Below are 27,012 nucleotides of genomic sequence, written 5' to 3' on the forward strand. Positions count from 1 at the left end.
CTGAAATGTCAGTGTACAAAAAGGCATCATCTCAAATGAGAGAGGTGCCAACAGACGATCCAATTAGTAGTGTTTAGAGAACTAGAGTCCCTGGATGGTGCAAATAGTTAAGAGCTTGGCTGCTAACCAAAATGTTGCTGGTAAAAATTCACCGAGATTCACCTTGGAAGAAGGTCCTGGTGATCTACTTCTGAAAAATCCCAGCCTTTGAAAATCCGACGGAGCACGAGTCTACTCTGAAACACATGGGGTCACCATGAGTCAGAATCGACAGGATGGCAATTATTTTTTTTTTTGAAGAACTAGGAGGCCATCTGGAAAAAGGAGAGCTGAATCCATAGCTCATGCTGATCACCAGGATAACCTTCAAGTGAATCAAAGATTTCAATGTAGAAAATGAAAATATGGATAAATCCCTTTGCCTTCAATGAAAACAAGAGTTAGGAGTGGCACAGGGTTGACCAGGAGTCTGCTGAACTCAGAATGACTTACTGGTGTGGGAGCTAGCATTGATTAACCCACCTTGTGCTAGTTACTAAGGTCCCCGGGGCGGTGCAAATGGTTTGCATTTGACTACTAACCACCATTCGTCTGTCAGTTTGTCCTTCTGTGGTGGCTTGCCTGTTGCTACGATGCTGGAAGCTATGCCACCAGTATTTCAAATACCAGCAGGGTCACCCATGGAGGACAGATTTCAGCAAAGCTTCCAGACTAAGACACACTGGGAAGAATGACCTAATCTGCTTCTGAAAAAATTAGCCAGTGACACCCTTATGGATAGCAGTAGAACACTGTCTGATATAGTGCTGGAAGATGAGCCCCTCAGATTGGAAGGCACTGAAAGATGACTGGGGAAGAGCTGCTTCATTAAAGTAGAGTTGACTTTAAAGATGTGGGTGGAGTAAAGCTTTCAGGATCTTCATTTGCTGATGTGGCATGACTCAAAAGGAGAAGAAAGAGCTGCAAACAGCCATTAATAATTGGAACACGGAATGTATGACTTACGAATCAAGGAAAATTGGAAGTAGTCAAAAATGAAATGGAATGCTTGGAGAACAATATCCTAGACATTAGTGAGCTGAAATGGATTCATAGTGGCCATTTTGAATTGACAATCATATGGTCTACTATGCCAGGAATGACAAATTGAAGAGGAATGGTGTCACATTCATTGTCAAAAACATTTCAAGATCTATCCTGAAGTACAATGCTGTCAGTGATAGGATAATATCCACACACCTAAAAGGAAGATCAGTTAATACGACTATTACTCAAACTTACACACCAACCACGAATGCCAAAAAAGAAGAAGTCGAAGATTTTTATCAACTTCTGCAGTCTGAAGATGATCAAACATGCAATCAAGATGCAATGATAATTACTGGTGATTGGAATGCAAAAGTTGGAAACAAAGAAGAAGGGTTGGTGGTTGGAAGATATGGCCTTGGTGATAGAAATGATGCTGGAGATTGCACAATATAATTTTGAAAGACCAACAACTTATTCATTGCAAGTACCTTTCTCCAACAACATAAATGGTGACTATACATGTGGACCTTGCCGGATGGAATACACAGGAATCAAATTGACTGAATCTGTGGAAAGAGATGGAGACGGAGGAGTTCAATATCATCAGTCAGAACAAGGTCAGGGGCCAGTGTAGAACAGACCACTAATTGCTCATATGCTGAAGATATTGAAGCTGAAGAAAATTAAGTCCATGAGAGCCAAAGTATGACCTTGAGTATATCCCACCTGAATTTAGAGACCATCTGAAGAATAGATTTGAAGCACTGAACACTAATGACTGAAGACCAGATGAGTTGTGGAATAACATCAAGGACATCATACATGAAGAAAACAAATGGTCATTAAAAAGACAGGAAAGAAAGCAAAGACCAAAATGGATGTCAGAAGAGACTCTGAAAATTGCTCTTGAATGTAGAGTAGTAAAGTGAAAGGAAGAAATGATGAAGTAAAAGAACTGAACAGAAAATTTCAAAGGGCAACTCAAGAAGGTAAAATATTATAATGACATGTGCAAAGACCTGGAGTTAGAAAACCAAAAGGGAAGAACACGCTCAGCATTTCTCAAGCTGAAAGAACTGAGGAAAAATTTCAAGTCTAGAGTTACAATATTGAAGGAGTCTGTGGGCAATATATTGAACAATGCAGGAAGCATACAAGAAGATGGAAGGAATACACAGACTTACTGTACCAAAAAGAATTTGTCAATGTTCAGCTATTTCAGGAGGTAGCATGTGATCAAGAACTGATGGTACTGAAGGAAGAAGTCCAAGCTGCACTGAAAAACAAAGCTCCAGGAATTAATGGAATACAATTGAGATGTTTCAACAAACACATGCAAGCCTCACAGGACTCACTTGTCTATGCCAAGAAATTGGAAGACAGCTACCTGGCCAACCGACTGGAAGAGATCCATATTTGTGCCCATTCGAAAGAAAGGTAATCCAATGGAATGTGGAAATTATTGAACAATATCATTAATATCACATGCAAGTAAAATTTTCCTGAAGATAATTCAAAATTTGTTGCAGCAGTACATTGTCAGGGAACTGTCAAAGTCAAACTGGATCCAGTAGAGGACATGGAGCCAGGGATATCATTGCTGATATCAGATGGATCTTGGCTGAAAGTGGAAAATACCAGAGATGTTTACCTGTGTTTTATTGACTATGCAAAGGCATTTGACTGTGTGGATCATAACAAATTATGAATAATATTACAAAGAACAGGAATTCCAAAACACTTCGTTGTGCTCATGTGGAATCTGTACATAGGCCAAGAGGCAGTCACTTGAACAGAACAAGGAGACATTGCGTGGTTTAAAATCAGGAAAGCCATACATCAGGGTTGTATCCTTTCATCATACTTATTCAATCTGAATGCTGAGGAAAGAATCCGAGAAGCTAGACCATATAAACAAAATGGCATCAAGATTGGAGGAAGACTCATTGACAACCTGTGATAGTATGCCAATGACACAATCTTGCTTGCTGAAAGTGAAGAGGTCTTGAAGCACTTACTGATGAAGATCAAAGACTACAGCCTTCAGTATGGATTACACCTTAACATAAAGAAAACAAAAATCCTCACAACTGGACCAATAAGCAAAATCATGATAAACAGAAAAGGTTGAAATTGTCAAGGATTTCATTTTACTTGGATCCACAATCAACACAGTCAAGAAATCAAACTACGTATTGCCCTTGGGCAAATCTGCCGTAAAGCACCTCTTTAAAGTGTTGAAAAGCAAAGATGTCTCTTTGAGGACTGAGGTGTGCCTGACCCAAGCCATGGTATTTTCATTTCCCTCATATGCATGCAAAAGCTGGACAAAGAGGAAATGATGACTTTGAATTATGGCGTTGGTGAAGAATATTGAGCATACCATAGACTGCCTGAAGAAAGAAAAAATTTCTCTTGGAAGAAGTACAGCCAGAATGCTCCTTAGAAGCAAGGATGGCAAGACTGTCTCGCTTACTTTGGACACGTTATCAGGAGGGACCAGTCTCTGGAAAAGGATATCATGCTTGGTAAGTAAAGGGTCAGTGAAAAAGAGGAAGATCCTCAATGAGGTGGATTGATACATTGGCTGCAATAATGGGCTCAAACATAGCAAGGATTGTGAGGATGGTGCAGGACCAGGCAGCATGTTGTTCTTTTGTACATAGGGTCGCTATGAGTTGGAACCAACTGGACAACATCTAACAACGACAACTCTAATAAAAAAGTTGATGGTTCGAATCTATCCAGTGGTGGCATGGAAGAAATGCCAAAAGAGTACAGCCATTGAAAACCCTATGGAGTGTGGTTCTACTTTGAAACACATGGGGTCACCATGGGTTGGAATTGACTTGCCAGCAATGGGTTTGGTTTGGGTGCCAGTTATTTCACATACTTTATCTCCCGTAATCCCCTCAAACACACGCAGTTTCTTTTACTGCTTTAGTCTCTTTACCTGAAGCTTAGAAAGGTAACCTGTTCAAGGCTAATCAGTTACTCCAAAAGCAAAGGACTCAACCTGTCCAAGGCCACTTCCAGAGCCTGGGGTATTAAGCGTTACTCTTCTGTAGGTCTGAATCAACCACCGCCAACAACAAGGTTACTGAGCTTGGCGGAAGCAGGAGGGTGGGAGGACACAGGACAGGCTAAGGAGCTGCTCCTTATTTGGGTAAACAGATTATAGACACAGAAGATGGAAGAGAAGGGCAGGCAGTTGGAGTTTTAAGATTGCGAGGAAGGAGGGATTCCCTGGAAACTGGTTAGGTAAGGCTTCTCAGAAGGGGTGGGGTTTATAGAGTCAGTTCCTACAGGTTGCCTATGGGTAAGGAGAAAGGAGGAGGTAGGTGGTTAGGGAGGAGACTGGGTGCAAAATAGAGGCAGAGGGAGCAATAGAGACCTTTGCCTAGGATCAGAGAGAAGATGGATGCTGACTAAAGCCAAGGACTCTCAGAAGGAGCTTAGAGGGCCACAGAGCTGGAGAGGTAAGCCAGGCTCAGACTGTCAAAGTTTTGAATGCCAAGGTCATAACCAACCCCTCTTGGACTGCACTGCTGTAGTTGTGCAAACACCTACATACAGAGTCACGCTGGATCCTCAGACCAGCCTGGTTACACGATTGTGTATTTTTTAAACAGATGAGTGAAGTGGAAGAGAGGTTAAGGGGCCTGCCCAAGGCCAGTAAAGAGGCGTGGCCAGTAACAAAGCCCTAGGTCTCCTGACTCCAGTCTCCAGTCTCCTGCTGTTTGTCCTACACCATGCCACTCCTGAGGGTCAGGAGTTTGGACTTTGTCCTCTTAAGCTCCGGGAAGCTGCAAAAGGTTTCTCAACAGGGGAGAGAGGGCATGACGGGACAGTCTGGGGACAATCTGGGTTGGCTGGGGAAGGGACAAGGAGAGGGGTGGAGACTAGGGAGGAGGCGATTGCAGGAACCCAGGGTGGAGGACAGGGGGCCTGGACAAGAGTGGTTGAAGGAATGAAGACAGATGAGGGAGATCTTAGAATAAGAAGTGAGAAGCATGCAGAACTGGTGGGCTGAGCAATGAGCCCAGGAGAGTAGAGCTTGGCCCCAAAACCAAAACCCAACTGCCATCAAGTCTACTCCAACTTATGGTGACCCCATGTGTGTCAGGGTGGAACATAGAGTTTTCAATGGCTAACTTTTTTTTGATAGTTTATTTTTGTTCTTGTTGAGAATATACACAACATACACCAGTTCAACAGTTTCCACACATACCGTTCAGTGACACTGATTACATTCTTTGAGTTGTGCCACCATTCTCACCCTCCTTTTCCGGGTTGTTCCTCTCCCATGAAAATAAACTCACCACCGCCTAAGTTTCCTACCTAATCTTTCGGGTTGCTGTTGTCCATTTGATCTCCTATAGATAGATCTTAGAAGAGCACAATGCTCAAGACAGACACTCTTTACTAGTTAAGCTGAACTTAACTAAACTTAAGAAGAGTTCAGGGAATATTTTTGGTTTGAGGTTTAAAAAGATTATCTCCAGGCAATGGTTTCAGGGGTTCATCCAGCCTCCATGGATCCAGAAAGTCTGGATTTCATGAGACGATGGGTGACTTTTCTGAAGCAGACCACCAGGCCTTCCTCCTGAGGTGCTTCTGGGTGGACTCGAACAAAGCAGTGAGGCCAGGATAGTGGAGCTTGGCCCAACAGCCCCCAAATTGGTTAGACAATTGTATAGATGTTGTCCTATGTCACCTTTGGCTTTGCCATCATCGTTCCTTCCTTAAATTTTAGATCACGAAGAGCAATTCCACTTCCTGCCCCAAACCTATCATTTTTAATGCTGTCTCTTGTTTCTTCCTTCCTCATTATTTCTGTTTGGTACCTGGAGAGTTGGGCTAGGCTGACTGCTGTAACGAAGAACTCCTGAGTTCCAGTGGCTCAACACATAGGAATTTGTATTCCTCATTCCTGTCAAGTTGAGACGGGGATCCCGAGTCGTCTGCTGGCTCTCCTGCACCCAGCCAGCAAGCAGGGGAAGACAGAGAGTGGAGGGCCACATGGGAGGTTCCATGGACCAACCAAGCAGCGCATCTTCCAGGGCTCAGCCACGTGTCCACACAAAGCCCAAGGAGGCTGGGCATGTGGTCTAGCTGACCAGAAGAGAGACTCAGGTTAGGGGACCAGTCAGGCTCTGCCCCAGCTCCCTACTTCCTTAAGCTAACATCTGTTCCAAAAGACCTTTTTCAAGTTTTAAAAAGCAAAGATGTCACTTTGATGACTAAGGTGCACCTGACCCAAACCATGGTCTTTTCAAGCACCTCACATGCATGTGAAAGTTGGATAGTGAAAAAAGGAAGTCAGAAAAAGAAATGATGTGCTTAAATTGTGGTGTTGGTGAAGAATATACTGTGGACTGCCAAAATAACAAACAAACCAGTCTTAGAATATACACAACCAGAATGCTCCTTAGAAGAGAGATTGCAAAACTTTGACTCTCTTATTACTTTGGTCATGTCATCAGGAAAGACCAATCGCTAGAAAAAGACATCCTGTTTGGTAAAGCAGAAGGCCAAGGAAAACGGGAAACCCTCAACGAGATGGACTGACACAACAGCCGCCACAATGGACTTGATCATACCAACAAGCATGAAGGTGGCACAGGACCAGGCAACGCTTTGTTCTGCATACATGAGGTCACGCTGAGTCAGGGCCGACCCAAAGGCAGTAACACCTGACCGTAACAGCCTCTTCCAGGCTGTCCTCGTTCTGTTTTGTGACCATCGTTAAGTCAGATCTCCCTAAAACTCACCTCCCTCATGCCACCCATCTACAAGATTGATGTAAACCTTCTGTTCCTCGCATTCAAGACCCCACATCCCCACCTGGACTCTTTCCTTGTTGCCACAGCTGCCCGGGCTCTTTCTAGTTTGTACCAGCCACCATGCTCCTGGCCACCAACACACCATTACTGATACTGTACCACCTGCCAAGCCTCTCTACCTGTTCTGTTCGAAACAATTCTTACCCGAGATCTCCTTCAAGTCCCACCTGCCCAGGCTCCCCTTCTGAGTGCGTGCTGCCCACGGTTCCCTGAGAAGTCCCCCTTGCCCAGTGGTGTGCCTGATACCAGACTCACTCCCAGCGAAAGCATCTGCATCCAGTGCGGGGAGCCTGCAGTGGGGTGACTGACAGGCTCAGGATGACTCAGAGCAGGAGTGCCTGCAGGGTGGGAGGCTGAAGGGGCAGCCGAGGTCTGGGGAGGATATACGTGGGCTCTCATCAGCCTCTGACTCCAGCAAAAAAAGTGGTTGCCATGGAGTCGACTCATGGCGGCCCCATGTGTATTAGGATCTGCACCCCATAGGGTTTTTTTTTTTTTTTTATTGTGCTTTAGATGAAGGTTTTCAGAGCAAATTAGTTTCTAATTAAACCATTCATACACACATCGTTTTGTGACATTGGTTGCCACGATGTGTCCATACTCTCCCCTTTTCAACCTTGGGTCTCCCATTACCAGCTTTCCTGTCCCCTCCTGCCTTTTCATCCTTGCTCCTGGGCTGGTGTGCCCCTTTAGTCTCATTTTGTTTCTGGGCCGGTCTGATCTTTGGCTGAAGGGTGAACCTCAGGAGTAACTTCAGTACTGAGTTAAAAGGGGCTCCATGGAGTTTTCAAGGGCTGATTTTTTGGAAGTAGATGGCCAGGCCTTTATTCGGAGGCACCTCTAAGTGGAATCAAACCGCCAAACTTATGGTTAGCAGCTGAGCATGTTAACCCCTTGCACCACGCAGGTACTCCAGTCTCTAACTAGAGGTGGTAGGGGAAGCACCTCCAATTCCAGAGTCAGAAGAAGAAACGTCACAAGGCTCAGGAACAAGTTCACTGTGGGATTTCCTACCACAAGTGATCAGCCAATCTGTTGTTGTTGTCTGCTGTCCTGCCAATTCAGACTCATAGTGACCCTATAGTTAAGGGGGGAAAACAAAGGAGGGGACGCTGCTCGCCCTTTGATTCTGTGGAACAGCAGAGGGTTAGGAGGAGGGCCGGGCTATGGCCAGTCCTTCCTCTTTGCTCTCCAGACTTCAGAGCTCAGAACAAAGGCAAACGCTCACTAATGTTAGTTACTATTCTGGAGGTGTTTGTTATTGTTGAGTGCCACTGGGTCAATTTTAATTCATAGCGACCGTATGTGACAGGGTAGAACAGCCCCATAGCGTCTTCTAGGCGATAGTATTGACTGGAGCAGATCACCAGGTCTTTCTCCCATGGAGCCGCTGGGTGCATTCAAACCAGCGACCTTTCCGTTAGCAGCCGAGTTCTTAACCACTGCGCCACCGGGGCTCCATTCTGGAGGGAGGCATGTGAAGATGATTTACACAGACGATTTTATAGTGACCATGCTTTCTAAACCCCAGTGCAGGGCACATTTGGCTAAAGGAAGGGACATTAAAAAATCGGGCTGGAGACCAAAGACCAGCGCAGCTCATGGATGGGCCAGAACCAGGTCTGGGAGCCAGTCTCGGTGATTTCTTTTGGGCGAGACAATACAAAAACAAAACAAAACCTGTTGTCGTTGAGTCAATTCTGACTCATTGAGACACTTGTAGGACACAGTAGAACTGCCCCTTAGGGTTTCCAAGGCTGTAAATCTTCATGGAAGCAGGCTGCCGCATCTTTCTCCTACAGAGCAACTGGCGGGTTCAAGCCACTGACCTTTCAGTTAGCAGCTGAGTGCTTAAACACTGCTCCATGAGGGAGAGACTACAGTATATACATTTTAAACTAGAGGTTTCACTAGTTTTTTTTTGTGTGTGTGTGTTTTAGGTGAAAGTTTACAGCTCAAGTTAATTTCTCATACAATAATTTATACAGATATCGTTATGTGACACTAGTGCAATCCCTGTAACGTGACAGCACACTCCTCCTTTCCACCTCAGGTTTCCCACATCCATCCAATGAGCTCCTGTCCCTTTCCTGCCTTCTCATTCTGCCTCCAGACAGGAGCCGCCTGTTTGGTCTTGTGTATCTGCTTGAATGGAGAAGCACACTCTTTGTATTACTTTATGTTTTATAGTCCAGTCTAATCTTTGAAGAGCGGGCTTCAGGAATGGTTTTAGTTCTGGGTTAACAGAGCATCCAGGGGCCGTGGCTTCGGGGGTTCCTCCAGCCGCAATCAGACCATTAAGTCTGATCTTTTTACTAGAATTTGAGTTCTGCACCCCCGCTTTTCTCCTGCTCCATCAGGGACTCTCTGTTGTGTTCCCTGTCAGGGCAGTCATTGGTGGTAGTCGGGCACCATCTAGTTCTGGGCTCAGGCTGATGGAGTCTCTGGTTTATGTGGCTCTTTTGTCTCTTGGGTTAATATTTTCCTTGTCTTTGGTGTTCTTCATTCTCCTTTGCTCCAGGTGGGTTGGGACCAGTTGATGCATCTTAGATGGCCACTCACAAGCTTTGAAGATCCCAGACGCCACTCACCAAAGTGGGATACAAAACATTTTCTTAACAAACTTTGTTATGCCAATTGACCTACATGTCCCCTGAAACCATGGCCCCCAGACCCAGCTACTCTGTCCCTCAAAATGTTTGGTTGTGTTCAGGAAGCTTTTTAGCTTTTGGTTTAGTTCAGTTTTAAAAGTAGCACTGGGAATGCTTTGAGTGGTAACTGGGCTGATCAACACCATTGTGGTCTAAAGTTTATACGTCAGTGCTATTGGGGCAGAGAATTGTACTCTGATTTCTTTAGCCGTGGTAAATAATCTGAAGTACAGTGGTAAGGCCAAGACAGGAAGGAGATTAGGATTTGGGTGCCAGCCATCTTGGTAGGGACACATTACTAGCTTGCCTCAGGTAAGCTGGTTGGATGCGATGTAGCCCACGAGATTAAGTTCAAGAAGCCCCCACATGAACACACAGAAGTTAATGAGCACTTCTCTTTATTCTTCAGTGCAAAATAGCGCTCAGGTCTGGGGAATTGGTATTACATGTAAACACAGTTTTAAGGGTTAAAAAAGAACCCTGGCGGCACAAAGGGTTAGTGACCAGCTACTAACCCAAAAGTAGGGGGTTCAAACCCACCCAGTAGCTTCATGGGAGAATAACCTGGTGATCTGCTCCTGTAACGATTACAGGCTAGGAAATCCTATGGGGCAGTTCTACTGTCACATGGAATTGCTATGAGTCGATTTTGACTCAATGGCACCCAAAAAGGAGGAGTTACAAGTATCTCCAAGGCGCAGCCACAGCACCATTCCACTTTCATTCTTCCCAGTTCTCCAGGCACTCCCATAAAACACACCATCTCACTTAAAGATCACCTACTTTGCAGGCAGGCCAAGGGAAATACACAAGTGTCGGAGACAGGCAGTGCACCTGTGCTGACGGTCTTTTTCTTTCCAGAAGTGCAGAAGCCACCTGAGCGGTCCTAGCACTGCAGACCACTGTAGAGCACTGAGTAGCAGCCTTCAGTACAGGCTCCTCCACAACCCCACTGAAAGATGAGCCTGTTATAAGCTCCTGGGCATAACGAAGAGGAAGGTCCGAAAGCCAGGAGAGCGTGCCCACACTGTGGCTGAGCGAGCTCAGAAAGGGGACCCTTGGGGCCACTCCCCCACCTCTACTTTTAGTCATCAAAGGCAACAGAACCATGAAGCCCGCAAAGCAGACAGGAGGAGCTATTCCAACAATGAAGCATCCTGCCAACCTCCACTAGTGAGCAAGTTTTGGAAGATGTCCGTCTTTCCAAAGTCTTGCTCCCTGAGTGCCTTCCCAGGAATCGCAGATCCATGGGGGCAGGGGTGCAATTTCCAAGAAATCTGTGACAAACCTGCTGTTCACACAAAAGTGGCAATCTCTGTTCACTCTGGTGCTATGCTGAAGTAGTCAGAGCGGGGCAGCTCGAGCAGAAAACCTCAAGGAAACTAAGTACCAGTCGCTGCCTTTTCACTCAAATGGCCCCATTCTGGAAATCTCTGTTTCTGAGCTGCTAGCCCAAGCTGACCGTGAGAACAGCAGCTGCAGATCAGCAACGGGTACAGCTCCTTCTCACACCAGGCTGCAGCTGGAAAACTCCCCACCCAAGCAGCACAGCCACAGAGGCGGTTTGCTGAGGTCTGTTTAAGAACCAGACCAAGACCAGTGAAAACCCCGTGGGTTTACCTTTTCTGTTCAATTTCTAAACAAATCTTCCCTGGTTGGCTGTAGCCAGGGTTATGTGCTTAAATAGGCCTAATGTCACCCTAAAAGCAGCTACTGAGCAAACAAGTGTTTTACCTACTTCGAATACTGAAACTGCCTTGTTACATCATTCTATCCTTCTGCTTCTTCATTTCTCTCTCACTCACACACACACGGGGGTGTCTGTTGTTGTCAGATGCTGTGGAGTTGAGTTCAATTCAAAGTGACCCCCGTGTGAAAGGGTAGAACTGCCCCACAGGGTTTTCTTGGCTGAAATCTTTACAGGAGCAGATCGCCAGGTCTTTCTGTGGAGTTCTGGATGTGTTTGAACCATCAGCCTTTCAGGTAGCAGCCAAGTGCTTAACCGTTTTATCACCAGAGCTCCTGGCGAGGGTGTCTTCTCTGGAGAAGCCAGTCATGCTCCTTGACTTCTTGACACTTCTGGTCCAGATCAGAGTTTCCCAAGTGTGGTCTATAGTTTCTCCAAGTCAGAAACACCGCACATGCTTGTTTAGGCTGCAACCAAAACCTCCTAAGTGTCTGAGAGTGGAGTGTGGGCATCTGTTGTTAATAAGCACCCCCATGCCCCCCACCCGCCACATGCTTCCTGAGGATGATGTAAATTGGTTAAGGTGAAAGTAGGGACACAAGAGTCTTGACTTCCTGATCTGAAACCGTTTTCCATTTAAAAAAGAAAAGATGCAGAGTGAAGAATTCATTGTATTTTATTATTCACAGTTAATCACTACCTACCAAATGCTATCCGCAGAGTTAAAGGATTAAGTACATAGGTCATTTTATTAAACACTGATTTTTTTTTTTAAATATATACACACAAAACTTAGTTCAGCAAGGCTTCATGATATACACCAATTCCAAAATAAAACAATCAAATGGTCCAGGTGTAGACGCCAGGCTCCTTGTATCATCAGCAAGGGATAGAGGCACAGGGCGAGCGGGAGCAGGGGGCTCAGTGCCGGGGCTGGCAACTGCTGGAGCCTCCAGTGCTGAGGCCCCGGCCAGCATCACACCACTAGGCTCCAGGGAGACTCCGAGCGAGGTGTGGTGCCCACAGACCTCGCCAGCCCCGGGGGAGAGAAATGTAAGCGGCCTCTTTTCTTATTGTGGAAACGGGACCAGGTGGAGACGCAGGACTGTGGGGAAAGAAGCTCAGAGAGGACGCACACAGAGCTTTACAAGAAACTCGCCTCCCACTTTGCCAACCTTTCCTTCCCACCGGCTCCTACTCGCTTTTCAGGGTGGGAGGGCAGCGGAGTGGCGCAAACACAGCCCGCTGTGAAAGGACACAAACAACCCAGCTGCCCCTTGAACACTGCCCTCCTGCTCACCTGGGCAGGTTGGTGACAGCAAGGGGGATAGCCACGGGCAGATACTGCTGTTTTGAAGAGCAAGAAAAATGAAAAGTGAGTGCTTTCATTCCCTAAGCCAGCGCGGGAAGAACGTACAGCCCAGTACAACGAAAAAGCAACTGTTTAAATCCAAACAGTATCTTTGCTCCTGGCTTTCCTGGGTTTGGAAACTTGTTGGGGTTTGCATTTGGGGATCTCTAGGGCTCAGCAAGGGGAAGGGGACACCTGAGACCTTGAGGCCAACAGTTCTGACCCCCTTTTCAGCCAGATCCAGTCAGGAAGCCCCTCCAGACACCTTGGGCACTGGCTTCCTTAAACTCAGAAGGGCTTGCAAACATGAAGGCTGAACCTTGCTCCAAACAGGCAGGTGAATGTCCATACCTCCCACTGCTGCGTCTCCTCTCTCCGCCCTGCCCCACCCCCCACAGAAAATATTTACATAGAGTTGGAGACAAATTGGCTGAAAAGCTCTGGACTGTCTTATTTAGAAAAAAAAAAAAAAAAAACACCACTCAGAAGCAACCCTTGAAATAAGAAAAAAGGCACTATGAAAAAACAACATGCTCAATAATCCACTTGGAGGGGAAAACAGGCGGAAAAAAGGGACGCAGGTTCTTAGTTGGACCTTCTCAGGAAGCAGGTGAGTGACAACATCCTTTCCTCTCACCCCCATGCGATTTCCAACTTTGACAAGATAGAACACAGGGTCAGGGCTGGAGGGCAGAGCCTTGGGCAGAAGCCAAGTATCCCGGGCGGCCGGCTCCCTGCACCTCTCTTCTTTGTGTGTGTGTGTGTGTGTGTGTGTGTGTGTGTGTGTGTGTGTGTGTGTGTGTGTGTATGAAGAACCCTGGACAGTTCGTCTTCTTTCACTGGTCTCAACTACATCAGATGTTTTGCATAGAGAAAATAGCAGTCCACTTGGTGTCGTTTATTATTGGCATCAGCTAGGACTACACGTGGCAGTAGGTGTCATGCACGGATGGACGAGAGAGAAAAGGATGAAAAACAGGACAAAAGAGGGGATGGGGGAGCAGCGGTGAAAATTTGTAATAAAAACTCTTTTCTTAATTTATAGGTACGTTTTGGCATTTTTATATCCAACCCCACCCCCACCCCCCCAGAGTTCCAACCAAAGTGAGGGCCACTGGGTGGCCCACCAGGTGTCTGCGCTCCTCACAGGCTGCTGGGAAGGCAGCGTGTGGGCTCTGACTTTTTCTGTATGTGTTTTAAATCTTCCACTCTCTTTAAATAATCTCCTCTGGCTTCCTAGACATTCCGGTTCACAGGGGTGACGTAGTTGCGGGGGAACATGCCGGTCTGCCCGTGGCAGGAGCCTTTCCACCAGTTGGGGTCTGAGTTATCCATGACATGGATAAAGTCTCCCCGACGGAACCCCAGCTCTCCATCCTCCTGGGGGTCAAAGTCAAAGAGGGCCTGGACGTATGTGGGCTGCTGCAAAAGAGGAGCGGGAGAGAAACCAATGATGCTTTCCTCCCATGGTTCCCATGGCCAGCGCCTCAGTGGGGCTGGTGCCGGGGGTAAGAATGTGTGCAGAATTCTCGTACCTCCTGCAGTAGCCCCCCAGCCCACTTATTCTCACATATCCTATGTTCACTCTACGTGGGGTGGGCTGAGTGTCATCCCTCACCAGTGTTCACCGATGGTGGCCAACCACGGCACCTTCCTAAGTGGCAGTGGCGGGGAGAGGGGGCACTGTTGGAAACGGCAGCCTGGGTTTCCTTTTCCTTCTCAGGATTTGAAAGCATGTTAACTCCTATCACTTGTTTTCAGGGATAGAGAGCTTGGGAGGGCATGTGAAAGACTGTCTCCTTACAGGGGGGAAACCAGCAACACGCTGCCTGCTCAGGGAGGCAGTCCCTGGAAATGGTACAATGAAGGAAGAGGTCACTTGATCAGGGGAACTTACCGGCCATTAGAAAAGGCAAAAACATCTTATTTTAAGTGACAAGCTTTAATATGAACTACAGGTAACCCTTCTAAAGAATGGGCATGGGGCAAGACTCAGAAGTAATTCCCTGAAAGGCACTGGCTGGCTTGTGGAGCCGTGGCTGACCATGTAAAAACGGTTCCCAATCTCCCTCTGAGGAGGTTTACCTGTGGCACTTGTTCTATGTCCCGGAGGAATATCTGCTGGTTTCTGGAGACAGATGTAGATCTGTGATAATCAACCAGCTCATTGAGCGAACTGAACTTCACCACCCAGAGGAAATACTTGCCGGCCCCGTCTCGGAGCACCTTGAAGTGCTGCACGTCACTGCCGAACCTGGGAGGCACAGAAGACATGGGTCACACACATCGACAGGCTGAAGGGCTCCATCCTGGCTCACCGGGGGCTGCCTGCTTATACCGGAGGCACCTTGAGAGAGTATTCTGGCAACATTCCTCCCAGTCTGCGGGGGCCAGGGGCTCTCTGGCTGGAGAGTTAGGACAAGGAGCCTCACCAGGCAAGGAGACACCTGTCCATCAGTCCATCTACTTCTGGAGTTGTTTCAGATAAAAGGAGAATGTCTTAACCCATGTCATTTCCCTTACCTCTGTGTCCCAGGCTGAACCAAATAAAAAGGAGTTTTATTTAAGGCAAGAAGTATGACTTAGTTTCTTTTCAAGCAAAAAATAATTAAAATCGCATGGGCTATTTAAAGAGTAAAAGAAGTGAGAGAGGAAGTAAGGTGAGGAGAGGAAGGACTGGAAATACTCCCAACCACTCTCCTGTAATGGCGTAATTCCAAGTCATGTTTTCCTTTCAGGGATTTTCGTTCAATCCATGGGTGAAAGTCTCAGAACAAAAGAACATACTGGGACAGTAAAAGGCATCAAAGAAAGACTTCTCTGTCATCTGGCCACAGTCCTGTTTACACTGGCCAGAATGTATGCTCTACGAGGCCTTTGCCTGTGCTGTTCACTGCTGAGTCCTCAGCACCTATGACAGTGCTGAGCCTCAAAAGGGACGCTACGCCCTATAAATACTTGCTAAATGAATGAACAAGTGTCTCCTCGTTTTCAGTCTTAAAACTTAAACCAAATGCTTCTTAATGAAATGAAAGCAGCAGGTGGCAGCACTGAGCTTCAAGGAAGCCACAAGTACAAGTACAAACAGCACTGCTATTTCACGGAAGGAAAAATATGGATGGTGAGAAAGCTGTATGAGGAAGAACGACATATTCAAATGGCACGTCTGGCCCTGCAGAAACCCACTCCCACAAGAAACTGGTACAATGCAGACAGTTTCTAAAAGAGGCACAGCGTCCCTGACAGTGAGCACGTGAACTGCCAGAATGTTTTCAAACACAGAATCAAAACATTTTGCAACTAAGAAATATCTGGAACTGTCAATTCTTGAACCTCCTCTGCAAAGATATTCGTGTTGTTAAAGGTGGTCACGATACCTGTTCAAATTTTATTTCTAAAACAATAACGCATTAACTCTTTACAGTTACTGTTTGACAGAAGCGAAGGGTCTGGAGCTTCCCGGTGCCCGTGGCATGAGCGGCGATCAGATAAGGCAGCCCACAATCTAGTCAGCTGGTTTGTCACTCAACTGAACCCTTAACTGCCATGGCGGTTTTGGCCACCATGCAGTGATGAACTGTTATATTCCTCATTCCATGGTGTTTAATTTATACTCGGGTTAGTATAAAACATAAGGAAAACAGAAGATGAAATTCAAGTCAATGGGGAGCATTAAGACCATAATTTCACAAACGACCCCAAGATGCTCTTCTCCAGACCCTTACCTGCATGTGTTTAGTTAGTCAAACACATCAAAAAGCCACTGCTCACCAAGGTTCTATAAAAGAACCCTGATCAAAGGGGGAAAAATACAGAACAGAATAGAATTTCAAATTTTCAAGGAATCCAGATTTTCTGGAGCCATGGAGGCTGGGTGAACCCTTGAAACCACTGCCCGGAGATAATCTTTAAACCTTGAACCAAAAATACTCCCTGAAGTCTTCTTAAAACCAAACAATAATTTAGCTTAACTAGTGTAAAGAATGTGTGCCTTGAGCATTGTGCTCTTTTATGGGATCAAAGTGACAGGAGCATCTCGGAAGGTTAGACAGGAACCTCAGGGGCAGTGAGTGTACGTTAATGGGGAAGGAACAACTGAGAAAAAGAGAGTGAGAGTGGTTGCACAACTCAAAGAACGTAATCAGAGTCACTGAATTGTACATGTAGGAACTACTGAACTGTTGTATGTTCTGCTGTGTATATTCTCAACAACAAAAACCAAAGCCACTGCTCACAGAAGAAAACAATGGCAATAATTCCCAGATAGGCTTTTTTATATGCTGGCACTTGAGTAAAAACTAACCACATGGGCGACACATTGGTGAGGTAGGTTCAAGTATCACCAGTGACCTCTCAAAATTGCATTTAGAAAAACAACACAAAAAACATAGATTAAACCTACATTACAAAAAAACAACCCCTACATTTTAACCATATGTTTCTAAAACAAGATAATTCAGTTAATTTTTATTTGAAAACTCTTATGTTTACATCATTTGTAAATGAGAAATTGTCATAGCCTTCATTTTGAAACAAGGCAATATAATAAAACAGTGATTTGCATTTTTAACCCAATCCCTCCTTTGTCACAGAGGATATCAATGAAGAGATCTGTAAGATTCCTGGGGAATGGGGTTCCCTATGGATGTGCATTATTATGAAAAGAACTGAGAGTTACAAAAAAAAAAAAAAAAAAAGCACCCAGAAATACTAATTTAATTCAAAATCCTTATTTCAAAGATGAGGAACGATTTGCTTAGACTCCTCAGAGTTCCAACTCCCCCATGATTCTTAATACGGTAAACTCTTGGTCGTCCCCATTCCTTGCTCACCTGCTCCCCTCCACATTTAAATTTACCACTAGGGAAACAACAACAACAAAAACCACGTGAGAAACTTTTTGAAAAAGTTAATGGGAACAGCTCAGGATGGGGCTGGTGCATCCAGGCTAGATACGAGGCAAAGGCAGCTGAAAGGTGATCACTTGCCTCCTGATGGAGAGCTGCAGGAATCCCACACGCTGTCAGGGTGCCTGAAGGAGCCACCCGAGAGCGGTGGGGACTATGGGCAATTGGCAAACACATGCAGTCTGAGGGGAACTGCTGCTCAGCTCCTACAGATGGTTTCCACAGTGCTGCTGGAACTAATTTTTAAGAGGAGCAGAAACAAGGGTTTTCATGCGAAATTTTCTGGTTTATAAAAATACCGTTTAGGCTAAAGCCAGCCCACCGGCTACCAATTCACCACCTTGGGTATGTGTAGCCAGGCACCTGGCCTATGGCTTTACAACTGAGGTCAGTGAGATAGGCTCCCAGGGGACAGGGCAGGAAATACTTACTTGACAGAGAGGGAGAAATCCCCAGGAGCACTCTCACTCTCTCGGATAAGAAAGGCCCCATCATGCCGTTGTTTGCTAAGCATTTCTTCTGCCTTTGCTCTGGGGATTTTGCCAAAAAACCACCTAAGGAAGGAAGGCAAGCCAGTCAACATCTGCTTCCCCACAAAGAAACGGGATATCCAGCCTCCGAAATGTGAGTAACAGAACACTCCTTGCTGGAGGAAGGGGCCTTCTCTTTGCCCTCCAGTCTCAACCTGCCTGTATCGACGTTCCTGTCAGGTCCTCCGTGGAGAGAGGCGCTCTCCTCCCTTCACAGGATTTCACCCAATGCCACTTGGCAGAGTGACTCATCAAGGCACTACTGTAGGCCACTGCTGCTGCACAGGAAGACATTGAAAATGGGCCTCCCTGGCCAAAGCCCGGGGGCTCCCTGCTGATTCATCAGAAAGTCACCTGGGAAAGCCCAGGTCTATCATTTGGAAGCACAGGATGAACTGCCCAGGGAGCGACAGGCCCCTTCTTAAAGCCCCCTGATAAGGTTGCAGCTTTGCTACAGTGGGGACAAGGGAACACAAGAGGACAGGGCAGGAGATCTGGAAGGCCCAGAAGCCAGAGGCAGAATGGCTTCTGCTAACAGCCTAAAGGGAGAAGCTTCAGGCCATTAAGAGAGCAGCCTCTACCGTTCCCAAAGGCCAGCTTCTTCTCAACCCTCTTCTCTGTGGTCACTGCTCCCAGTCTGGCTTTTAGGAGCCAGCAGGACCATCCTAACACACTCCAGCAGAGGCAGCTACTCACAACATTAGGTTTCGCCTGAAGCACATTACAGATGCTCTGCCCCCACTGCTAGTTCACCTTGGCCAGAAGAAAAAGTGGTCAAATTCACCAAAACCTGTGGGAGCGGCTGGCCAGTGGGTGAACAGGGAGGAGAGGAGGAGAACCCCTCTAAAGAGCTTAGTCATAGCGCCTACCACTTGGAATGAAAACCATTACTTATTAGGATAGAGGAATTGTGAAAACAACTTTCTCTCTTCCAAACCGTCTTGAATGTTACATCATTTTAAAAAAGGAAAAACGTTATTTATAGCCAATAACTACCTATCTGCTTACTTGAGACCTCATACATGGTACCTAACATTTGTTAAATGTGCCAACTATAATATCAAAGATGAGAAATGGGCTGTGAAAACTGTGAGTCTAACTTATAAATCTATTTTACTTATATGAATTATACTGCAAGATATTTCTAAGATAATATACTGCACTAAAATTCAAGCATAAGGATGTGAACTGCCAGGAAGGATACACTGGGAAATTGCCCCTAGGAACCTATAATCATTTCTACATCTATCTAGTCACGTCTTTCCCGTTTTGCATACTCGAATGCCAGGCTGCCGACAGGAGCTGCTATGATACATGCTCCTGTTCCTACAAGGAACTCAAGGGTGAGTCCTCCAGGGCAGGCCACACAAGAGAAATCATACATTAACAGGAGAGAACTCCAAGTATGAAAGGCCAACTAGCAGGGTGGAGACTGTTTAACAGCTTCCATGTTACTTTCTGGTGCTTTCCAGTTTACAGCGAGCTTGTATGTACTGCACACAGATAGGTGCTGTATGGAGTCCAGTTTACACTGTCCTTGTATGTACTGTGCACACAGGTAGGTGCTGTATGTTGTCCAGTTTATAGTGTGCGCACATGCACTGTACACACAGGTAGGTGCTCCATGGTGTCCAGTTTATAACGTGCTTGTATGTACTGTACACACAGGTAGGTGCTCTATGATGTCCAGTTTATAGGGTGCTTGTATGCACTATAGGGGGTCCATGATGCCCAGTTTGCATGGCTGGGTATGAGCAGAGTCAGTGTTCCCATCCCAGCCTGGCCTCTCACTCTCCCCAGGGTGTACTGGGGGAGTGGGTGCGGCTACTCAACCATCACACTCTTTTCTCCTAAACAGGCAACCATTATCCTTTCTTCTTCTCTCTTTAAGGAAAAAGTAATACATGTAAATTAAAATAACCTAGATATGCATGATGTAAAATACAAAGCCAGGCCCTTCCCTCATACTCCCCAGAGGCAGCAACTGCTGGCAGTCACCGATGGGCATCCGTCTGCAGACCATTCCTCACGGTCCACAAACACACAGATATGATATGGCTGCAGGGGTTTCTTCCCCTCAGCTGAAATTAACTCAATTTTATTTTCATTTTAAAAAAGAATACACTGCAGTGAAGTGTAACTTGCATACAGAGAAAAGTACTCTTAATTGGAATTTTTACAAAGCAAACACACCCATGTTATAAGCAGCCAGGTCAAGAAAATTAGTTTGGAGACCATTTTATTAAACAAAGACTTCTTCTGTGGCCGCTATTTCTACCTAACCCTCTCTCTAAAGGATGTCTCACAAGACAGAGCAGTTAGCAGGCTCTGTGGTGACGTGGTATCGCTCTTGGCGAAGACACTTAAATGCCACTGCCCCACATTTCTGTAGTGTTTTATACAGTTTATAGATCTTCTCATTTGATTAGCTTCTTTTAATGATGATGTCTGTCTGTGACTATGTGGCCAGGGTCAAGATTTTCAAAATCTTTAAAAAGATGGGCTTGTACTACAGTAGAAATAGCAAGGGAGAAACGGAGGGCTGATGACCCAATTTAATTCCTTCCTACATTCCCTAGGCTCCCATCCACGTGCAGTCAATATGCAAAGCAGATCTCTGGATCCACCCCCACTACACACAACTCATGTTGCAACACTGATGCCAACAATCACTCCGTAGCCTTGTGTATAACTTGCTAATTTAAATGCTGTTATCAGGTGAGGTCCTACTCCCTACTATAGTTCCCTCCCCTTCTCTAACTCAGAAGGGGACAGGGAGAGGGAGAGAAACTGAAAAGGAGGAGAGAGAAGAGGGGAGGAGAGAGAAGAGGGAAGGAGAGGAGGGAAAGAGCAGGAGAAGAGAGGGAGGGACCCAGTACTCTCTGCTCTGCCACAGCTGTGAAACAGACACTGACCCTGTACTTAGCTAGTCCAGGCACACTGCTGTCCTACAAGGGGACACCGGCCGGCAAGGCCGTACTGCCACACAGGCACAAAGTCAGTCTTTTAGCAATACGGTAGACTTGGATAAAGGAGTGTTTTGAGTTTCCTTTTTCAGAGCTCAGCATGGATGAACTGCCTACCCTTCAGCTAGAGTCTGCAGAGCACACGGCGGGGCTTGGATGGATGCTTCAGGATCAGTCGCTATTCCTAAGTTCCGTACAGTGGGGACAGGAAGGTGACTCTGCCTAAAGGGGCACCAATAAGTCTGGTCAGTGGCTGCGACTTTCCAGGGGAGGGGCCTTTCCTATCTTTTCTCAACAACCTGATTCAAAAAGCCTACATGACCTGGAACAATCTGAAGAAAAGCAAGGATTTAGAGCCATAGGCATTTTATTAATACAAAAATTACAGTATAATGTTCTGCTGAATTCCCTTTCAGCCTGAAAATATGAAAATGAAAACTAAGTCGATTTTGTTACAGTCAGATCCAGTGTTAATGGATGCCATCAAGTTGATTCCGACTCACAGCAACCCCATGTGACAGAGCGGAACTGCTCCACAGGGTTTTCTAGGCTGTAGCCTTTACGGGAGGAGCCCTGGTGGTGCAGTGGTTAAGTTCTTGGCTGTGAATCGAAAGGTCAGAGGTTCGAACCTACCAGCCGCTCCATGGGAAAAAAGATGTGGCAGTCTGCTCCTGTAAAGATTACACCCTTGGGAACCCTGTGGGACAGTTCTACTCTCCTGTAGGGTTGCTATGACTTGGAATCGACTCAACAGCAATGCGCTAACCCTCACAAGAGTAGGTCACCAGGTCTGCCTCCCCTGGAGCTGCTGGGTGAGTTTGAATTGCCAGCCTTTCCGTTATCAGCCGAGAGCTTAAATGCTGCATCACCAGGGCTCCTTGGAGGAGCTGGTGCAGGGGCTGGCAAACTACAGTCTAAATCCGCCCTGTTTTTGCATGGCCCACAACCTAAGACTGTTTTTTAAAATTTAAAGAGTTGTTATAAAAAAAAAAAAAAAAAGAAGAAGAAGAAGATGTGACAGGGCAGAGACTGTATGTGGCCCACAAAGCCTAAAATATTACTATGTGGCCTTTTACAAGTTTAGCCAACTTTCCATCTAGGGTTTTATTTTGAGGATGGACTGAAGCAAACAGATGCACACACATTATTCTGGAGGACGCACTATGGGATCCGAAGAACTCCTCCCCTCCCAGCAACTATGATCCAACTGCATCTCCCAGAAGAGTGCCTGCCATGCTGCTGCCACGCAAAGTCCACATCACCCCCCAGAGCAAACACTGACACTATACAGCTAAGAACTCCCAACCTTGCTTAGTGCCCCACACAGGAACTCTGCAATCACCCCTGCTCTTCTTGGCCATCGCCACCACAAAATGCCATCAGCCTGTATTTTAGTAAACTGGGCATGGCGGTGACAGCCCCTAATCTTAGTTTACAGGGGCCTCAAATGAGGGATTCTTCATTCACTGACAGGGGCCCCAGAATCTCTTCCACATACGCCTTTGAAGATTTAATGGTTTGGTTTTTATCATCATGAACAATTTGGTCCAGATCTTAGTACAAATTATGATGGAAAACAGAAGCAGGAGTCCCTGGGTGGTGCAAACGGTTAATGTACTTGGCTGCTAACTGAAGGTTGAAGGGTTGAGTCCATCCAGAGGTGCCTTGGAAGAAAGGCCTGGTGAAATAAGTTGGAACTGACTTGACGGCAAGTGGTTACTGGTTATAGAAACAGAAGACAAATCCTCCGAGGAACCTAACATCTTTTAATGGAGGAATCAGACTCACATACTTAGGAAGACACAAGACAGTACACGCTCCAAACAAAAACTAGAAACAAAGACCCTACAAATTAGACTGGTTTTCACCTTGTAAATCATTCAATGAAACATTTATTGAGCCATTAGGAGGTGCCTGATTCTGCTCAAGGTCAAAAGCAGTTTCCTTGGGCATTTTCCAGTCTCCTGGTGGTGCAGACATCTTCCCATTATCAAACTGCAGAATAATCCAGAGGCTCCTCTCTCTAGGCTAAGGCTTCCTGGTTATAATTTCAAAGTTTCATATTAACTACATGGGAACTTTATTATACCATAATTTAACTACAAAATATAACTTCCCAGCACCTAGGACCACCCCTGCCATGGTTTACAATAAGCACTTCCTAAGAGTTTACTGAGCAAGGCATGAGCCCAACAGATGGCCTTACGCTGAGGCTCCTCATCTGTTTGATCTTATCCTGAGGGGACACCATCTTTTTCGAGCAGGTTCGGCTCACAAGGCAGCATTTGGCTCACGTTTAAGTGCTACTGGTTACCTCTGAAAGGGCTGTGTGAGGACTCACAGATCATGCCCTATTTTTCTCCACTGTGCGTCTTTTACAACCAGAGCTGGCTATCTTCACAAATTACTGCCATTGTAAAGAAAACACTACAAACTTTCCTAATTTGTAGGATAAAGAGTAATAAACTCAACCTTAAAGGCCCCTTCTAGCTCTATGACACGAAGCTCTGTGTCAGCTGATGAGCTAGGCATTTGTGGGACTATAAAGAAGGTTCATATGAAGCACGCATAGTTAAGATCTTTGCTCCAAGACTTGGGAGAAGAGAAATGACAAGTACACATAAAAGCAGTGACAGTGGGGGAGAGGGACACAAGAGTGCTACTGAAGGTTGGTCAAGTCATCTAAAAGCCTTATTACCACACTGGTTAAACCAAGCAGACAGAAAGAAGCCACCGTTTTCTGTGTGTCCAGTGGCATTCCACTCTGAGCACTGAAAGCCTCGGCTTTAATTACATACTCATGAGGTATGAAACGACTGCCTTTGAGCCAGGTACAGGGCAAGGAAGGATGGAGTGGTGAGGGTAGGAGGCCGGTGGTCCGCAAGGGTCCTGGGCCCACTATGTCACATACAGATATAAATCTGCCCTGCCTCCCCACTCTCGGCAGCCTGGAGCAGAGAGCACTGTTTGTTCTGAAGCGGGGACACTGAGGCAGAGGGCATGACTGGTGATTATAACGAACGGCTATTTTTTATGCCATGCATTGTGCCATGGGGGTACAAAGATGATAAAGACACTGTTCCACAGGGAATTCAAACATGTAACCACAAAGGAAACAACATGGCAAGCACACACACAGGGGCATGTGATGAAGGCACAGGAAAGCAGCAGCTGTCAGGCTCGACTACTGCCAACCAGCACACTGCCCTCCCCATATTGAAGGCTTGCCTGTACCCAGTGGATGGTCAGAAATGTCAAACTGTGGGGTGCCAAAACACAAACGGACGACTGCGCTGGTGAGCACCACTGCAGACTACAGGCTTATTTCCCCGCTAGCATCAGCTAAACACCTGTGACTCTCAAATCTAGCAAGACCACTTTCCGAAGAAAGGGAACACAATTCCTTTTCTCAAGGACTAGAGGTACAAGGCCCTAGGCTTTTGGTCTTCAGAGGGACAGGCCCACAATCCCTCATGTGTAGTTGTGAAAATCACAAAGCTCTGAAAATGGAAAGCTTTCCCACAACTCACTTGGGGGCAAAACGTGACCTGATGTGAGGTTGTTATTTAGTTGTCCCACTTAATGTGAATACTGAGACAGTCTGCTGCAGAAATGTGTGTTTCTGTGAGTACAAGTGTTGCTCGGTGCCTGCTGGCTGTGTCAGGGCACAGGGCGTACCCATTCTTTTCCCTTTCTAAAAACTAAAAAAATGCAGGATTATGAGACACATCCAGTCCCAAAGGTTTCATAAAGAATTATAGACCTGTGTAACTACTGTTTGATTACATATTTGAAGATCACTGACAGCTATTATTGATCTAAAACATATACTATCATTACCATGAAAAACCAAACATCCTTTTTTATTCCCTGGGAAGACAGAATAAAAAGTATAACATCCATCCCAGCGATCTCAATTTTTAGAAAAATGACTTGAAACATGCAGGTGGTTGGACCCCTGGGAGACCATCCCAGCTAACTTACGGGTGTGGTTTCATTTCTATGTAATTCTTGGGAATGAAGCCGTCTTTCCCATTAAGCTCTGCCTTGTACCAGTTCTGATCACATTCTTCATTCAAGACCTGAAAGAGAAGCAAGACAAGGAAAACGATCAGTCATCTCCTTTTCACTTTTAAAACGGTACCAACTAAGACAACTAAGCTGTCTTTTAGGTTTGTCTATAAAAGATGTTATTGGACATATTGTCAGTTACATGGATATAAAACTTCTTCTCACTTCAATTCTGATAGTTAAAATTAAAAAGAAATTGTCCCTGGAAATAAAAGTTTAAGCTCCCAAACATGTATATTATACCCTCAGTAGGAAGACAGGTGAAGAATGACAGCAAAAAGTAATAGATTCACTTTACACCGACATTAGAGAATGAAGAGAACTTGACAAGGATGAAATAATTCAGCTATCTGGGAGAGAGGTCTCATGGTAGAGGTGAGCAGCAATAGAGAGAGCTTCCAGGCTTCTCTAGAGATCTTCAAGCCAGTCTGCAAAATCCACAGATTGGATCCAACCTCCAAAATCCACAGTGACCCAATCTTGGGCTTCCCTAAGAGCTTCTCCAGGTTATCACAAGTATGGGTCAGCTACCCAACAGCTCCACAATGCTCCTGCTTGGGGGCACACCCATATGTCCTTGTCTGGGAAGCTGCTCTAATGAAAAAGCATGGCAAGCCCTACTCTCCTCAGTAACCCTCAAGGGCCACACTGTGTTCAAGTTAGGTAATGCTGGATGGAGCCACACAACCAACACAATTAACTCTGGCAGAAAACTTGGATATCACATAATTGAACCATTTCATTCTAAAGATGTGAAAACAGGCCTAGAAAAGTGAAAAGATTTACTTACCCAAGGTTATGAGCTGGTGACCTTGCAGAGCTAAGAATTACATCTCGATTTTCAGATCCCAAATGAGTGTTCTCTCTGTTCACTCCCCCCACTGCTTCCTGTGAGTTATACTGGCAGACTAGGTTATAAAAGTGTACTGTGTACAGTAGTCTAAGGAGCAGAGTGTTAGATATGCTATAAAAAGCCTTTCCTTGAGTCCTAGACGTCTAACAAAAGGCAAAGGGCATAAGAGAAAATGGAAATGTAAACGCTGCTGGTGCAGTGGTCGTCAACTGCATGATACAACGAAGCTCTACACACAGGCCGGTGGTGCTCCTTACAAAATGATTTCCCCAAGATGCTGAACAATGCTGTGCTCACAGCTAAATGAGAACCAGACAGCTTTAGTATTTGGTGTATACACGCTGACATTTAAAGTGAGAGACAAAGAAAAGGGAGACGAGACTGAAGAGGTACCCAACAAGGTGAGATAACTCACTTCTGAGCAGAGGCTGTGTTCCCCAAAGTTCCACCACGCTTGGCCATATATGTGATGCTTGACAGCCTCTAGCCTCGCTGGTGGCAGTCACCAGGTTTAAGTGTGTAAGATAAGATGGCAGATCCTGTAAGAGCTTGTCAACATTCATGGTAAGCTCTCAAAAAGTCAGCTACTGGTAAATGCCTTAGCCTCAAATTCCCCAAGAGTCACACACATGCTGATAGCTTAGGGATAAAAAGTTTTCCTGTATCATTTCTTTCTTTTTTAAAAAGCACTATATTCTACTAAACACCAAGATGATACAACATATGTAAGTAATTCATCATTTTAAAATCCTCATTGCAAAAACAAGAAAAGTTACCCTGTTGCCAGACAATGATAATGAGCAAGGTCTGGCATGGAGTGCGCTCTGGAAAGCACTGCACTGCTACATGGGTTACACTGCCAGCCCTGCTGCAAGGCTAATTTACAATCACTACCTCCAAGGTGGCTACAGAAGCAGCTTCAGGACAGACCCCTTGTCACTGTCATCAGACAGGCAGCAAAAGGGCCTCTCAACAGCATGAAAGTAAGGGTGCCATTTTAAAGGCTGTACAGACTAGGATTCTGTTATAATATCAAAAATAAAGGCTTCAAGCCCCGGATAAGTAAAGCATTACTGAAAAAGAAGAAGAAAGTCGGAGGCCTCACTCTACCTGATTTCAGG

At 45.7% G+C, this 27,012-nt stretch overlaps 1 protein-coding gene across 1 annotated transcript in view; it reads right to left on the minus strand.

The window, feature by feature from the left end:
- Positions 1-11,871: 11,871 nt before the first annotated feature.
- GRB2 (growth factor receptor bound protein 2) overlaps positions 11,872-27,012 on the minus strand; it is a 79,447-nt gene continuing 64,306 nt past the window's right edge. Inside the window, exons 3-6 of the mRNA XM_049858883.1 lie at positions 24,952-25,049; positions 17,903-18,025; positions 14,650-14,818; positions 11,872-13,986 (exon numbers count right to left, since the gene is read on the minus strand). Coding sequence (XP_049714840.1) covers positions 13,801-13,986; positions 14,650-14,818; positions 17,903-18,025; positions 24,952-25,049 — 576 coding nt within the window. The 3' untranslated portion in view covers positions 11,872-13,800. The remainder of the gene's footprint in view (positions 13,987-14,649; positions 14,819-17,902; positions 18,026-24,951; positions 25,050-27,012) is intronic.

The sequence above is a fragment of the Elephas maximus genome, chromosome 19 (genome assembly GCF_024166365.1).
Source record: "Elephas maximus indicus isolate mEleMax1 chromosome 19, mEleMax1 primary haplotype, whole genome shotgun sequence".
Taxonomy (NCBI): Eukaryota; Metazoa; Chordata; class Mammalia; order Proboscidea; family Elephantidae; genus Elephas; species Elephas maximus.